A 16,774-nucleotide genomic window follows, 5' to 3' on the forward strand; every position below is an offset into this window, starting at 1 on the left:
CAAGTAGGCAGACCCTGAGCCCATGCAAAGCTCCCCTGAGGTCCAGCGACACAGAGTTCATTGCCAGGTCAGGGGATAAATTGCCAACAGCTCACCCAAGCCCTTCGCATCACCTCCACCTGCTTTCTCCTCTCACGGCTCTCTGCAGGCATGTTTAGAACATTTATTGAAACACCGCCACTTTTTTTCGGTTTCTGCCCCGACTAGATATTGAGGCAAATATAGTTTAGTCAGTTCAGGATAAAACCACCCAACAACAAGACATGCTGATCACCAACTGGAGCCAAAGATATTTCCCAACTTAGTGCAATACTGCACATTTAAATGCATTATGGCACCTTATACTTTCCTTATACTTTCAAGCACTGGCCATTGGTGGAGAAAGGATACTGGGGCTAGAGAGACCACTGCTCCGGTGGGATTTTCAAAAGCACTCAAGTCGTTGTCTCCTTTTGTGATGTCCAAGCTTAGATTGGCAATCCAACTGATTGCTTCCAGTGATGTGGAGTGGACAGCAGAGATACCGCCGGAATACGATGGTTTTGGGCACTGTTCTATAGTTTGATGTCTGTTTCGGGGAGTCAGTACTGCAAATCTTAATGAAGATGCTACCTACGCCGACGGGAGAGCTTCTCTACCTCCCAGGAGGTGGTAGCTATGGCAATGGGAGAAGCCCTCCTGTCAACACAGCCCTGTCTACCCTGGGGGTCACGTCAGTATAACTATGTTACTCAGGGGTGTGGATTTTCCACATCGGAGCAACGTAGTTATACCAACAGAAGTTTGTAGCACTTAGTCCCCATGTATGCAGAAGGCAGGTGCGTAATACCATGCAATGTGCGGATGTGGTTTAAAGTGACCCATATTTTCCATGGGAGCGAAAACCCACATGGTTCTTTGGTTGTGTGCTGGATGAGGTGTTTGTTCAGGATGCTGATATCTTTCCACCTTGCTCACCATTGATCTTCAGGGAAAACCCTGCATCTTTGAGCTCTGATGCTGCAAACCGAAGGGAGTCGGGAGCAAAGTCCCAGTAACTAGCAATGAGAGTTGAGCTCCTAACTCACTCCTGATGATTAGTTTGTTTCCGGCCTGCATTTACTGAAGCCTTCACAAGTCAATGAAAAAACTCACGCTGAAGTAAAATGCAAAATTTTCTTGCCTTATAAAAAGGAAACAATCCAGTGTACGATCTGGCAGTAACGTCTCACCTCATGTAAAGGTCCATCTGGTACTGCAGACTGCACCACATCATGCCTCAGTTTCCTTAAATGAAGAAGTTTTTCTCTATAATCATTCACACTGGCTGGCACGAGTTCAGCTTGAAGTAATATGGCAAACACGGACTGAAGCTCTCCTGTTCCATCATCCTGAACAAATCAGTGAAATGCCTTTTGTTAGAGGATTCCTCGAGACAATTGTTTTGTCATAATTCACTATTTAAAGGCAGAGCCTCAGCTGCTGTAAACTGACATAGCTCCACTGAACTTGATGGAGCTACAGAGATTTCCACCGGCTGAGGATCGGGCCCATAAAGTTACAGTCTGAAAAAACAAACCAAGTATAAAGGGAGCCCACTTTAGCTAAAGAACAGAGCCTAGCATGTGTAACTGGCAAATAAAGTCAGTGTCAAGAAAACCACTTATATTAACCCCCCCACACACCATGGTTTTGAAATGTTAAAGCAGCAATTGTAATACTACCTTGGTTGATGTAGGAAGCTGAGCCTCAAAATGATTTAAAATCCTTATTGTCAAGAGTCGGACCTATTAAAAGTGAAAGCATGTTTTAGAGGCGTACTGCAAATGGTGAAAGGCCATTGAAAATGGGCACAATTTTAAAGAGACGAACAGCATTCATTCTTGCACATTTCACCTTTAGGCTTTCCTTATTCAGCTTATTTCAAAAGCCGCAAGGACAACTTGCCGCTAGTTAAGAATTCATTTTTTTCCATTAAAACACAAATCAGCTTGCACATATTGGAAACCGTTAGAAAAGAAGATTACCTTGGAGATGCTGGAGGAAATATTTGTTTTCAGTTTATCAAACAAATCCATCAAGTTCTCATGGGAAAGAGGATCCTGGCAACCACACAAAGCCAACCGCGTATAATAGAGATCAGCCAGTAGTAAGGCTGATGGGTCTGAAGGAAAGGTGCTGAAACAAAATATTTGTTTATTATTGTACAAGGTGAACCACGAAAAAAATCTGTCCCAATCTGTTTTCTCTGGCTGGACTGGGAGAACTATGTTGGGAGATGATACAGATCTCAAACACTTTCTGTAGCTGCTCAGTTATTAACTGAGCCCTACCAAATTCATGGCCATGAAAAACGTGTCACGGACCGTGAAATCTGGTCCTTTGTGTGCTTTTACCCTATACTATACAGATTTCATGGGGGAGACCAGCGTTTCTCAAACTGGGGGTCCTGACCCAAAAGGGAGTTGCAGAGGAGTCAAAAGGTTATTTTAGAGGGATCACGGTATTGCCATCCTTACTTCTGCACTGCCTCCCAGAGCCGGGCAGCCAGAGAGCGGCAGCTGTTGGCCAGGTGCCCAGCTCTGCATGCAGCACCCCGCCAGCAGCAGCACAGGAGCAAAGGTGGCGATACTGTACCAGGCCATCCTTGCTTCTGCAGTGCTGCTGGCGGCAGCTCTGCCTTCAGAACTGGGCTCCCGGCCAGCAGCCGCCATTGCAGCTGCCCAGCTCTGAAGGCAGCAGTACTGCAACCCCCGCCCCGCACAATAACTTTGGAACCTCCCTCCCCCGCCCACTCCTTTTTGGGTCAGGACCCCTACAATTACAATACTGTGAAATTTCAGATTTAAATAGCTGAAATCATGAAATGTACTATTTTTAAAGTCCTAGGACCATGAAATTGACCAAAATGGACCATGAATTTGGTAGGGCCCTAGTTATTATATATGTTAATTATTAGTTGAAGAGGGTTAATGGAGTAGTCAGTTTTCGTAAGTGTTTATTAAAATGTGGAGGTCAAAAGAGAGGTGCTCCCTCTTACTGAGGGAGAGTACAAAATAATGTCTAAAATCAATATTTAAGGGAGGGAATGGAAACATCCTAATACTGTGGGAGAATCCTCTAGACCACAACAAGAATTAAAATGTGATATTTATGTTTAGCCAAGACTATTTTCACTTTACTTTTTTTTGTAAGTAAAACAAAACACAAGATTCCTGGCTGCAATCCCGCAAGACAAAACCAGCATTGTTGCATTCACAGGTTCAACAGCAACAAAAAAGTTAATCTGTAGCTTTCAAACAATTCAAAGGAGCAGATTGTTATTAAGGAGATAGGGCTATAAAGCGTACACCATACAGTACAGTAAGCTGGCAGTGCCTGACAACATCCCTACCCCGGATGGCTAAAAACCTGAAGAAACATGCTGGTGTAAGACGACAAGAAACAAACAAAGCAAGCGTGTTTGTTTTGCTTAATAGCCTTTAAATAAAGGCAAAGTTATCTCTTCACTACATTAAGTGGAACACCAGAGAGTCAAAAGTTCCCTTACCTCACCAAGTTCTTCACACGTTCCACAGGTAACAAATGGAGAATTTCAGAAGATTCTGCTAAACTAAGTAGCGTGCTCACAGCTTGGCAGGCCACATACAAGCCTCCTAAGGGCAGAGGGAATGGGAACAAACTGTGTAGTTATTCATTCACATTGAATTTCTGTTTGTAAAGTGCTTTGGGATCCTCAAATGAGAGGTGCCACAGAAGTGTACAGGATTATAATGTAATTTCACATGCTATAGCCCACAAATGACATTTTTATTTCTAACTGCAACAATTCAACATTCATCACCACCCACGATCGAAGTTTAGAGTAGAATTCTCCTCTGATCATCACGGCAGATCTCCATCTTGAAACCCTGCCATCCCTGAACATGCAGAATACCCAGTTTGTATCAGTCTATGTGAAGTCTGGGCATATGAGGAGAGCAGTACTGAAATTAAGCTCTGCTGTGTGGGTCTCAGAGAATTTTGCTCAACAAATGATGCTTGGGAAACCAGAAAGAGCTGTCAAATGCATTACTGAAAGGAAAGGGGGGCAGAGGGGGGAACACGATAATTGCACAAGCATCCATATGTCCTTGCACCTTGGAAATGCAGGGTGGGATCTGCAAACCCATCTACGTGATTCAGAGGCTCAATTCCCACTAAAATTAATGGGACTAGGCTTTCATTTACCCAAGATAACTCTGAAAGTAGTTTCCTTTTTGCTCCCTTTCTTTAGAGTTAGAGAGTTTCTCTACTGCTGACAGGTCCACTCCCATCATAATCAACACCAAACTGCAGCCAAAATCCTCTCAGCCAGGAATGGGGAAGCGCAGTTCCCGTCAATGCCACTCCTAAATTGGCCAGAGGGTTCACTCCCTTCATTCTTCCCTTACAGAAGAGTCACTGTCCCTATGCAAGGGACATCAAGGGAGACTTACAATGGCACAAAGGACAGTCAAGCAATCAACCCTCACAGAAAATGAACGGGCGTTGGGGAATCTAAATCCTCCTTGTGTCTCAGAAAATCTCCCCAATTTTGATTTGCTTTAATTCCCCAGCTACCTGGGGATTCTTTCTTACCATTAGTCTGTGCAGGGAATTCCCTACTGAAATAAATGGGAAGCTGTCCATTTAAAAACAGAAACTGATGGCAGAATCAGGCTTTATATATCCATTTAGAACAGAGGTGGGCAAACTACAGCCCGCAGGACCGTCCTACCTGGCCCTTGAGCTCCTGGCCAGGGAGACTAGACCCGGGCCCTGCAGCCTCAGCTCACTGTGCCGCCAACGCTCTGGTCCGCTGCTCCTACCGGGCAGAGCGGCGGCATGGCTGGCTCCAGCCAGGCAGCAGGGATGCGAGCTCCTGCTGCTCTGAGCGCCATGGTAAGGGGGCGGGGAGTGGGGGGTTGGATAAGGGGCAGGAGGTTCCAGGGGGTGGTCAGGGGAAAGGGAGCAGGGGGTGGTTGGATGGGGTGGAGGGTGGTCAGGGGACAGGGAACGGGGGAGGGGAGGGAGGTTGGATGGGGTGGGAGTTCCGGGGGGCCTGTCAGGGGGCGGGGTGTGGATAGGGGGCGGGGCAGTCAGGGGACAGGGAGCGGCAGGGGGTTGGATGGGTTGGTGATTCTGAGAGGGGCAGTCAGTGGGCAGGAAGTGGAATGGGGCGGAAGCCAGGCTGTTTGGGGAGGCATAGCCTTCCCTACCCGGCCCTCCATACAATTTCTCAACCCTGATGTGGCCCTCAGGCCAAAAAGTTTGCCCACCCTGATTTAGAAAGTTGGTTGTTTTTTCCCCCCCTTAAAGTAATTACAATAGATTAAAACAGCTGGATACCACATAGAAAAAAGGGGTTAGGAAGTATAGGGGATGTTCCTGACGCAGACTAAGCAATATTAGAGAAGAAAAGCAGAATGTAGTATACTACTTTGGATATTTCTATGCAGATTAATAGTAATTATAATGGATTTAATAGCCAATAAGAATACCTACCTCTTATGTAGTCCTTTTCATCCACAGACCTCAAAGGCCTTTACTAAGGGAAGTTTGGATACTTTTTCATACTTTTCTAAGAAGCTGAATTTTTTTAAACCACTCTGTTATAATTTTGATGCATATTTCCAATTAAATCAGAAGATTTCTCTGGGCAATGGTTATAGAGAGGACTACCAATTTGTTAATATGTGAAGCTGTACATGTAGGCAAGCTATTTAGTTTTAGAATTACTGTCAAGACCCAGGATGTTGAAAGAAAAATTCCAGATCTAGAGCCAAAGATTGTGAACAATGTAGTCAAAGAACACATGTAAAAGTGTATCACTATCTTTTTGCTATAAACTTGACTTTGATAACCCAGCTTGGTTTAGTTTCCATTTCTTTTACTCCCTCTTCCTTTTCTTGACAATCTGTCTCTCAAATTCTATCTTTCTAAACATCTTGGTCACTCAGATTTTGAGTCTATACTTTTGTGAGCTCCTTGTCCAATTACATGTCCCTGGCATGACATTTATTTCACCATCCTATTATTACTATAGATGGCATTTGGTATATTATTTCCTGTATGCTATTTTTTCCATCTTGCCTTTCATGTTTCATTATGCTGCTTATTAAATCAGGATACAATGCAGTTATTATTCATTGTTATGTCTTGGGTCTCTAGTATAATTGCAGAGTTGTGTCTTTTATGTGCCAGTAAAAACTTAATGAACAAGAGATGACTGTAACTGACCTTTGCGGAGCCTTCCTCTGTCAATAGCCAGGAAGAGAGATTCTATAAAACTTGTAACTGGTAGCAGCATTTTTTCCTTGTCTATTGGTCTGCCAAAAATAAAGGTACAAACGCTTATTTTTTTGTTAAAGTCAGACACTTGATAACATTGGATTCTCTCTCACATTTCTCTTATGTTAAATATAGATTTCAAACAAATTGATTATTAGTCAACTATTTTGTTAAGTCAATTTCACAACCTAAATCATTTCATCAATGATTACTTTCTAAGTCTTTCTTCCACAAAATGTAATTGCACTGACTGAGCATGCTCTCTTCCTAGGGACTGAACCAACAAAATTCTAAGGGCTCCGTTTCATGCCAGCAAATGTGACCTTCTGAACAGGAAAGCAGGAAACCTGCATTCTGTTACCAGCTCTGCCACAGACCTGCTGGGCAACCATGGGCATGTCACATCATGGCTCTGTGCCTCAGTTTCCCCATTCATACAATGGGGGTAACAATACTTTCCCTTTCCTTTGCAAAAGCTCTGAATGAAGAGCGATATGTGAAAAACATCAGACATGAGCTAAGTAGTATTATGATTCAGATACAAGACAACAGTAACAGAATGGTTAGCATCCTCACCTAACATGCGGAAGTACAACAAGGGCAGCCCAAGGGTGTGAAAGATCAATAATGTCTTCATTTTCTGGTAAGTGGATTAGAGACAGAATATGATCCAACACTGGCATTTGTTTCCTTTCTCCATTTCTCTTACTCATCTTCTGTCTTGTATTGGATCTAAAAACAAAACCAAGCTTAATCAGTAACCTAGTTCAACAACAGCAGTTGAACCTTTCTTCCTCTGACATTTAAAAGTAAGTTGTCTCCTTTGAAGAAAAGGCTAAGCTTCACATTGACTTGGACAGTACACTTTTTGATGGGATCTTCACTATCTCCATGGCACAAAGGACCACACAGTCATTTCTAATGTGCAAGGCAGGAAATGCTCCATAAAAGGTTACATCTCAGCATTCAGAGGTCCAGCAGAATCTGGGGCTTGCTCCTGGACTGTAAACATTGTTATTCCATTGATTTTCAAGTATAAAAGAATGGTGTCTTTTTTGATGCTGCTCTGTATTCATTAAAGGGATTCCGCCACATTTCCAACACAGCTGTAAGACCTGCTCTACAGCAAGTGGTTCTCAAGCAAACTGATCCAGCTCCTGGAAAATAAACCAACTTTCCTCCAAAACAACTTCATATACATCTGAATTTGCAACAGGCTACAAATTGATCTCACTCCCAAGATGAAGTTAGTCATAAGGAAAGTTCTCCTTTTGATACCTAAAGGCCCTGCCATTTGCCCCAACTGGAGAGCAGTTTGTAGCTGTATTATCCCAGATGCAGAGCTAGGACTAAACTGACTACCTCCTCCTTGCTCCATGGGGGGTAAGTGACTGCAGCAGCCTGTTTTCTAGTGCAAATTACTTCCCCCATGTTGCTGGCTGTTACTGGTAAGTGCATTGGGATGTGGAGGCTGGGGACCCTTGGGTCCTCCCACTCCCCACCAATCTGCACCACACGAGGAAGTAGTGTTGTGACCCACTGGGTGGTGCTCTCCTTTTGCCCCCTCTTTGGTCATCCGTGATGTGGGTAGCCCGTGCAGGGGAGCGTACTCATAACTAAATCCTTAATAATCACAAAGGCCAATGGAGAAAGAGTTCACTATTACTGTAGAGAAGAATAAATGTTCATGAAATTGCAGAGAAATGAAGCTTGGGGGTGTAGAAGGGGAATAACCCTCCTCTCCCCACAGGTAAAAATCAGCACTCCCCTGCAGATTTATTATGAGAAATGCCGAACTGTACAAAAATAGCCCCCAAATGGGAGAATCCTGCTTACACTTGGATACCATCTAAATGGAAACGTGATTAAAACAAAAACAGACTGTAGGACCACGTGGAATTCATCCCAGCAGAATATTTATTGTGACTGCTGCTGCTGTTCCTTCATAATCATTTTTGGGTATTTATATTGCAGTGCCATCCAGACATCCAAATCGGGATTGGGGCCTGCCTGGGCTGAACAAAATGTTTAGGAAGACATGGTCCCTACGCCCAAAGAGCTTAAAGACTAAGAGAGTATGTGACATATGAAAGACAAGCTGAGGAGAAAGAGATACAATCAGATACAATTTGATTTGCTTCTTCCTGTTCTCTTGCCCCTGATGTCGGTATTCTCAGGAGCAAAGAATACGAGGAAGAAAAAATATTTCTACATTGTTTTGAGATGAGACAAAATCCTATACAAGGGACAAATATTCACCCCTCTCTGTGACAGAAATGCAGCAAGTATTTAAATGCCTAGCTCTGCAGAAATTATTCCAAGTCCTCAAAGAAAGAATGAACACTAGGTGAAGTGGCAGTTCTGATGCCATTGTCAGTCGGCTTAGCAACACTACGTTCCAAACCTTTTGAAAGAGCTCCAAGGTAAGTGTCTGTGGAGCGTGAGGAGACTTACCCTATCGGTGGTTCTGTAAAAACAAGGGGATATTTTTCAAAAGCCATTGAGCCAACAGTGGGAGGTTCTGCTTTCTCCAGAATGAGTTTAGCCAAAATTGCCATGGCCTCATCCCTAGCTAGCACATCTTCTCCAGAGAAGCAGTCCTCGACGTACTCTAGAAAGCATGGAAGAAAATGCTGAAAAGAAAAAGAAATTGAGATTTAACATGCCTCTCCAATTCTGACCAAGCAAATCAGGGATCCGAGACACTAGGGCCAGGGAAGCCAAGTTCTTTGGGATGAGCTGTGGCAGTACAAAGGTTTCCTCCAGTCCTGATGCATCTGATCACCAAGATACCGAGGCATCAGTACCAGGGAGCCCTTGAGAAGCCAGTGATTTGACATAAAGACCCTGGCCTGTCCCAACTCCAGGCTCCCGACAGAGCTCAGGATCCCCAAGCTCAGCCCCTCGCAGAATGGAGAGAACCAGCTCCCCTCAACTCCATGCCTCTCCTCAGAGCCCTGGGCCACCATGCTCAGGCCCCACCCACCAGACATCCCTGGTTCTCCATTTCAGCCTTCGCCACCCCCACACAGAAATTCCATACAAATCCCAACCCCATGTCTTCACACTTGTTTCCTCTCCCCACTTTCCTTCCATCAACACAGATATCTGCAGCCCCATTCACTGCTTCTGCTTCTGAATCATGGTGTCAGAGACCAGACCTCAGCTGAGGAAGCTACAACTCGTTATGGTAGGAACCCTCTTTTATCCTCCCCATTTACTGTCTCTTTTACATTCAAAACGGGGACTGGCTAAAACCGAGAGCCTCTCTGTACGCTCCTTGCAATTTCCCCATCTCTCTGGGCTGTCCTATGTGCGTCAAAAAGATCTGGAAAGAGGTGAGAGAGACACCTTGAAATCCCCAGACTACTGATACCTCCATTGAGACACATCCCCCGTTAACCAATCTACCATGAAAAAGTCACCAATACCAGAGACAAGACATTGGCACGCATGTGTTGGGGGTACATATTGAGGTGTGCAGCCACAATGGGCGTTCAAGCTCCTGTCAGATGCAAAGCTGCAACATAACACTAACTAGAGACCACTGACATCTCCTTGACTCCTGGACCATGTCTGTCCCTTCAGTAACCCAGCAGGAATCCCCTGATCTGTGTTACGTGGGAGTTCAAATTAGATAATTACAGTGGTCCCTTCTGGCTCTTAAAAATCTATGAAATTGTAAAGAAAAGACATTTTTTGCATTGCCATTTTCATTCTTCTGATAGTGACTAACAGTTCCTTTCACTCCCATCAGGTCACATCCAAGACACAGAAGATGGATAGTTCAAATATATGTCAAATAACAATGACTCATCATAGGAACTAGATATATTATGAATTTGCCAAGTGTAATGGCATTCCTATGGTCAGCAATCAAAACAACTCTCCATCAGGCTCATTTTTCCCACCCAGAAACACAACTCCTCCATTACTCATCTGACTACAAAATAAATACATGAATGAAAACTTCACCTACCTGCTCAAACTCATTCATTGAAAACACTGTTTTGGAGAAATCCAAAAGGAGGCGCCTTTCAAAGCCACTTCCAAATACCTGTCAAATGCAAATGAAGGGTTATAAGGGGCATATAAGTAACAGGCACTTTATTTGTTCATGAAGGGAATCAAGACATATGAGCTATATTCCTCCAGTGCACACAGTGTTTCTTAGTGCTGAAAGGAGTTACATATAAATACCTACCCCCCTCCTGACCCTGCAAACACTTACACACATGGATAACTCCAATGTACGTGAGTAGCCCCATCGAGTTTAATGGGATTACTCACATAGACGGGGTGCAGGTCTTATGGGAAGAACTTGAGAGATTTGTCTGGGTTGATAGGCAGAAAATTAATACTACTAAGCCAGAGATCAACACCAAAGACCGGACAGACTTAATAATTCCTCCAGCCTTATTTCATTATTGTGAAAACATTTTTTGGTTTCATCCTTTGCAAGAAATACAAGAGATGTACCTCCATTGCTTCGTTTTGCTCTGCAAATCTATTTTTCCTACAGCACAACTAGTTGCCCATATTAATTATATTATAAATATGTACAGTAACATATGAAAACTGAAATGTCCAAAATAAATACTGCCATCTCACATATACCTCAATCAACAAAACAGATTAAAAATAAGCAAACACTATCAAAGCAGCATTGTGTTTGGGTCCAGTGGCAGCAGCAGCAATGGTGCTAATATATACCTGTAACCTGCTTTAGAAAATACTGTCAGGCTTGCCAAAGGGCCTGATAAAAAGGTCCCTGAGATCAAGAGGCACCACAGTCTAGTGGACAGGTCACCAGACTAGGAGTCAGAGGACCTGGGTTCTAATCCCAGTTCTACCACTGACCTGCTGTACAACCTTGAGCAAATCACTTTACTTCTTTGTTTCCTTGTCTGCTTAGACAGGGACTGTTGCTTACAGTGTGTTTGTACAGGGCCTGGCATAATGGGACTTCAATCTCAGTTAGCACCTCTAGGCACTACTGTCAAACAAATAAACAACAGACTTGGGCTTTGGATCAGCCCCTAAATTCACCATATGCTGAGTCAGGGAGTGGCTTGTACCTCGCCTGCACAAAAAGGATGAGAGTAGCCCTGAGTAACACATTTTCTAGAACATAAGTGCTGTGTGTGGCAATCAACTCATTCAAGAGAGACTGATCTGTGGTTCTTACCTTCTCAATGGTTTCCTTGGTCACAGCATCTGGCAGGAAAACATTCTCAGCAAGCAGCAAAATAGAAAGCGTTTTAAGCAGGGTCTTACAGCAAGGCACCGAGAGATCAGATGTTTGTAACATTTTTGCTAACGTCTGAGGAATACGAGAGAGACAAAGGCAATGTCACACGCACCGCAGGACAATGACTTCTCCCAGCCGTGCCAGAGGGGATGAGGACCCCTGTGGAAATGCTCTTTCACAGCTGCTCAGGCTGCTGCCTTCTCCACAGCAGCACAGTTCCTTCAAGAACCATGACCTCACATGGTCCTCAGCAGCTATTGTCCATGACCACTTCTCCTCCTGCCCTGCTCTCAGTGGAGGATTCATTTAGAGAAGGACACCCATAAGATCACGATGACAGAGTCAGCATTATATTACACAGGGGAATTCCCATATATTTGCTGGGGTGGCTCCCAAAAGTTGCCAAACTGACTTTACCCCAACCCAACTTCTAAACCTCAGCACACCCACACAACCAGAGAAAACAGGTGAGCATACTGAAGATGCTCTGGTTTCCCACCCTCCATCTGTGTGCACAGTAGCCTAAAGGATGGTCTGACCCACCTTACAAACTGCTTCAGGTTGAGAGATTTTGGACCCATTTGCATGTTCTGCTAGGATCAAATACACTTGCAATATCCTTTCAATCTGTTCTGAGCTTTCGCAGCAGTTGGCCTTTGTTATTCTCTCCTGCAATTCTAACACCGATTCCTGCAAGAGACAGTTTCACATGAATGATCAGATCCTGTCACGGATAACGCTAAGCTGCAGTGATTCTGGTAACGGCATGTTCCACTGGCCTGATAAATTATTGCTAGCTTTCTTATTCTGATCCAACAAATGAACCCTTCCAGGAAAGGAAAAATATAGCCAAATGGTTCCAATAATCCAATAATGAACACCGCACACCCCTTGGATGGAAAAACAAACGTCTTGCAAGGTGAAGTGCTCTTTCATAGAAGGCTTACGGATTGCATAGGAAAGAAACAGGAGAAGAAACAAATACCTTGTGCTTAGCTACACGTGAACGTTTGGAGCCAGATTCTGACCGCAACTGATCTCAGTACCTCCACTGACTCCTGTGGTGAAATCATGGTCCTATTGAAGTCAGTGGGAGTTTTGCAATTGATTTCAGTGGGACCAATACTTCACCCTTGTTGTATACTAGTGTGAGATCAGAATCTAGTCCAGGGAATGCAAAAATACTAATCACATAAAACAACTCCTAATAGCGGAAGGCAAAGAATTGTTATTATACTGGTTGGGGTGGGAAGAGAGGATGAGAAGGATCTTCACTGGCAGCTAAAACCATGGCAGGAAAGCAGTGGTTACCTTCCCCAAATCCCACCCCAAACTGCACAGCATAACTGCACCAGTTCAACAACCATCAGGCCCTCTGTCCCCACAGATAAAAGGCCAGGCTTTCCTCCTTAGTGCAACATTTATTTTAATGTTCCTACTGCAGAAAAAAATCACACACCACACACCTTTCCTTTAACACACACAAAATGTTATTCTTGGGGAGGGAGATCATCTTTTTTTTCAGCTTCTCAGCAATTAAAACTTACTTCCAAACATTTGAAAAGAACTTCAAAATGCTCCTTGTAGATATGCACTGCAGCTGATTTTACCATATGTTTGAAAGCTTCTCCAACAATAATCCATGGGAGTTTAGCTTCAATCTCGGTAATGGGCCCAAGCTTTAGCAGAATGAACTTTATAGCCTGTGGAAGGAAAAGGCCAGTTATGTCTTCATGCTTAGAAAAGAGACCAAAAATTTCTAAAACCCTTTAGCCAGAATTTTTTTTTTTTAAATGACAATGTGATACTTTTTAAAAATATTACGGGGATTTGGATCCCCTATAAAACTGTCTTTTTTTGCCCAGTACCAAAGTTAATATTTAAATCCAAAATTGTTTCATAGACTCTAAATAAATCCACAGAAATGCACATTATCACCCAACGCAATCATTTCAAAACACAAATATTGCCCAGGACTTACTAAAAGCAAAAACTTGAAAAGCCACCTTTAAAGAGATATCATTACATGTATTACCTTACAATAAACAGCATAATTTACATCCCAAATCCACTGAAGCAAACAGAAAGACACCTATTGCCTTCAAGGAGTGCGATATCAGGCTCTAATATAGTGATGTCCCGTATTAGGTACTTTAAAACTTTGTCATTTTCCACTTGGTTTATATGCTCAGGCTATTTACCTTCTCTGCACAGGAGTGAAACATGTTCCTAACCCCCTTGCACATCTCAAAGAGTAACTGTCCCACGCCTTCTACTTTTTCTGGGTGCTCTCCCAGATCAAGAAACATTACATTGAAAAGTGCATTTTTATCAGAAACCTACAAAACAAAATCCACAGAGAAAAAGTTATCTTCAGTTCAAACCTATCAAATGGAAAGAAATCATAAATGACTCCTGACAGTGCCATTTTACTCCTCTACTCCACCCTCCAACAATTCAAACTTGCTCTTGCTACAATAACGTGTATCAACAGAATGGAGAGGAAGGATCAGATCCTCAGCTGGTGTCGCTCAGTGTAGGTCCACTAACAATGCCCATTCAAATCAATGGGACTTAAGCACATGCTGAAGAGCTTTGACGAACAAGGATGGGATTACTCACATGCTTAATGTTACGTACATGCTAAGTGCTTTAATGAGATGTCACACTGAATAAGGGGTAGTAAACTAGTCACTAGAACACTAAGGACTCTATTAGGGTCTAAGAAAAGGACCGGACCGTTTTAAGTCAGAATTCAGTAATTAAGAACTCTGATGCTGCAAACAGATGGAAGAACACTGCTTGAATTTCTACCAAAAATTTTCAAAATCCTCAGTTTCTGGGTGCCCAACCTGTAGCTCCTTAAAGGGTCCTGAATTGTAGGGATTAGGGATCAGCACTTTCTGAAAATCAGGCTCCATTAAGGTGTCTCAGGTTGGATGTCCAAAATTCAAGGCAGCCAAATTCACCAGTCACTTTAGAGAACCCTGGCTTCTGCACATATTGGCTTAATCAACACCAAATGGCTATACATTCTATTCCCTACTTCACCAAAATGATGGCAGTTTAGGGTTGATTAATTTGGCTAGAAAAATTATGTACTCAGATTTTCTGTGCTCAAATGAAGAGGCACAGAAATTGTAAACAATGCAGCAAAAAGTCTCAAATCATTATTTAAAAAATGCATTGACCAAACGTGAAGTATAAAAACTAAGGGCCCAGTCCAGCCAGGTCCAGTGGAGTTCCTTTCTCCTTATCGGGGATTCTACAGAAATGTTGGAAAGGTGACCATGAGCTGTTCAGCTTCACTGCTCTTAAAAAAAAAAAAAATCATCTATATTACATATCTAACCAGGGCCTGATCCTGTGAGGTGATTAATACATTCTGTTCCGGCTGTGCTACATATAAAGTCTCCTATAAAATCTTTGTCACTACATAAACCAAACCAAACCCCTCAGAATGGATAGAATGCTAGTTTGTGTTTTGTTAGCCCCTTTATTCTCTAGAGGGCACCCATTGTCACGACACATTACAGCTTTGTTCAGTATTGGTTAGCTTGAAGCCAAGGGCCCCGTGGAAAGCTGTTAAAGTCATGTTAATAACACGTCACCTACCTTCCTCATTAGAAAGGTGAAGCTTTCTGCAGCAAAGTTTCTGATGTGTTGTTTGTTGTGTGCCAACAAGGTACTGTATAAACTACAAATACAACAGGCAGTTAAAACCATTCAACTCACACTCAGCCAGAAAGAACTCATCAATAATTACTTTGTTAAAAAGACAATTAATTCTGAAGAGTAAGAGGCATTTACATTAAAATATAATCTAGTGAACACAGACCAATAAAACTTACCTATATATATTGGCCATATCCTTCACCATCAGTCTCCACAGGTATTTGTAAAGGTAGGAAAGAGTGGTAAAAGCCCATTCTAGAAGCTCTGTGTCTTGGGTATCCAATAACATGGTGATGGTCAGAAAAAAGTCTTGAAAGTGAGGGTAGAAGTCTGTCTGGAGATCTCGAGCCAGCTGTACCACAAGGCTAGAGTTCAAATAACAAATATCAATGTTTGTATGTTTAAAATGCCAAACACCTAAATAGTCACTGCCTGATTGTGCAACTACACTGCAGATTAAAATGGCTCTAGTGCGTGTACAGTATGCAGATTCATTGGAAGTAAAGCTGTCACTGTCTCTTATCTGACCACCACACATGATGTTAGCTTGAACGAAAGGGGTTTTTGAACTGAAAACAAACCAACCAAACCACCTCAAATAATTTCATGTTTAGGTGACATTAAGAGTGAGACTCAAAACCAAGAGCAGCCATGAACACGTCAGTGACAAGATATGAGCTCACACCAACATGCTTCTTGGGCTGTTGAGGAGATTTGTTTGGTTATATTCTAGGAGTATTTTTGAAAGTAAACCATAGAATTGGAATGCTATTATAAAAGACACAGAAAATATCACCGGTATGGCTCGCTCTCAGTAACATGCGTGCAATGCAATTCTTTCTTCAGTGACAACAAGGACACATATACAATGTTTTTGACGTGATTTACACTTTTCACTCTACATCGACACAAAGGCACTGAGTTTATTTTACAGTGTGTACTTACTCCAAAAGGGGCTGATACGCAAGACTGTTTTTGACTTGCAGATGAGTCTTCAAGCTCTGCACTATGGCATCCTGATAATACACCAGCTGGTTGAATGACTGGCATTTGCCGGCCACTTCTTTGTAGAATTTCACTGTGCAAAAAACAAAGGAACACTTAAGAACTGTGTCCCAGTTACTGGTAAACGTAAAGGACTTTAAAGAGAATAACACCTCCTCTAGAGCCCGATCCAAAACCCACTGAAACTGATGGAAAGACTCTCAGTGATTTCAATGAGCTCTGAACCAGGACCCTAATCCCGTGCATTAGGATGGTATTCTAGGTAAACAAATTCCACCTTGTAAAGCATGACCTCATTATGCAAGCGAAGAGTGCAAATTAATTATAAACTATTTACTATAAAGAGATACCAAAGTGCTGCGTGAGGTTCAGTTCTCTCCATTTCTGCAGTCCTTCATAAAAGTAGGTTTCAACCTCCTGTCAGAAATCAAGATCATGCATTAGCCAAACAGCCCTAAATAAAAACTATTCTTTCAATGTAAAGATTAGATAGAAGGCTCAACAGATGAAGCACAATGAAATGCCTCAAGTATTCATTTGAGAGATATTTAA

General features: G+C 42.7%; 1 protein-coding gene across 2 annotated transcripts in view; it reads right to left on the reverse strand.

Annotated features, from left to right (window-relative positions):
* UTP20 (UTP20 small subunit processome component) overlaps window positions 1-16,774 on the reverse strand; it is an 83,581-nt gene that overhangs the window by 60,891 nt on the left and 5,916 nt on the right. Inside the window, exons 3-18 of one of the 2 annotated variants that reach the window (XM_074941806.1) lie at window positions 16,573-16,639; window positions 16,163-16,295; window positions 15,394-15,582; window positions 15,158-15,239; window positions 13,744-13,881; window positions 13,090-13,245; window positions 12,086-12,232; window positions 11,480-11,614; window positions 10,271-10,348; window positions 8,746-8,924; window positions 6,868-7,023; window positions 6,241-6,329; window positions 3,530-3,635; window positions 2,007-2,157; window positions 1,704-1,766; window positions 1,212-1,370 (exon numbers count right to left, since the gene is read on the reverse strand). In XM_074941806.1, coding sequence (XP_074797907.1) covers window positions 1,212-1,370; window positions 1,704-1,766; window positions 2,007-2,157; window positions 3,530-3,635; window positions 6,241-6,329; window positions 6,868-7,023; window positions 8,746-8,924; window positions 10,271-10,348; window positions 11,480-11,614; window positions 12,086-12,232; window positions 13,090-13,245; window positions 13,744-13,881; window positions 15,158-15,239; window positions 15,394-15,582; window positions 16,163-16,295; window positions 16,573-16,639 — 2,028 coding nt within the window. The remainder of the gene's footprint in view (window positions 1-1,211; window positions 1,371-1,703; window positions 1,767-2,006; window positions 2,158-3,529; window positions 3,636-6,240; window positions 6,330-6,867; window positions 7,024-8,745; window positions 8,925-10,270; window positions 10,349-11,479; window positions 11,615-12,085; window positions 12,233-13,089; window positions 13,246-13,743; window positions 13,882-15,157; window positions 15,240-15,393; window positions 15,583-16,162; window positions 16,296-16,572; window positions 16,640-16,774) is intronic. The other variant, XM_074941807.1, reaches the window with a different exon arrangement.

Source organism: Natator depressus, chromosome 1 (genome assembly GCF_965152275.1).
Source record: "Natator depressus isolate rNatDep1 chromosome 1, rNatDep2.hap1, whole genome shotgun sequence".
In the NCBI taxonomy this organism is placed as follows: Eukaryota; Metazoa; Chordata; order Testudines; family Cheloniidae; genus Natator; species Natator depressus.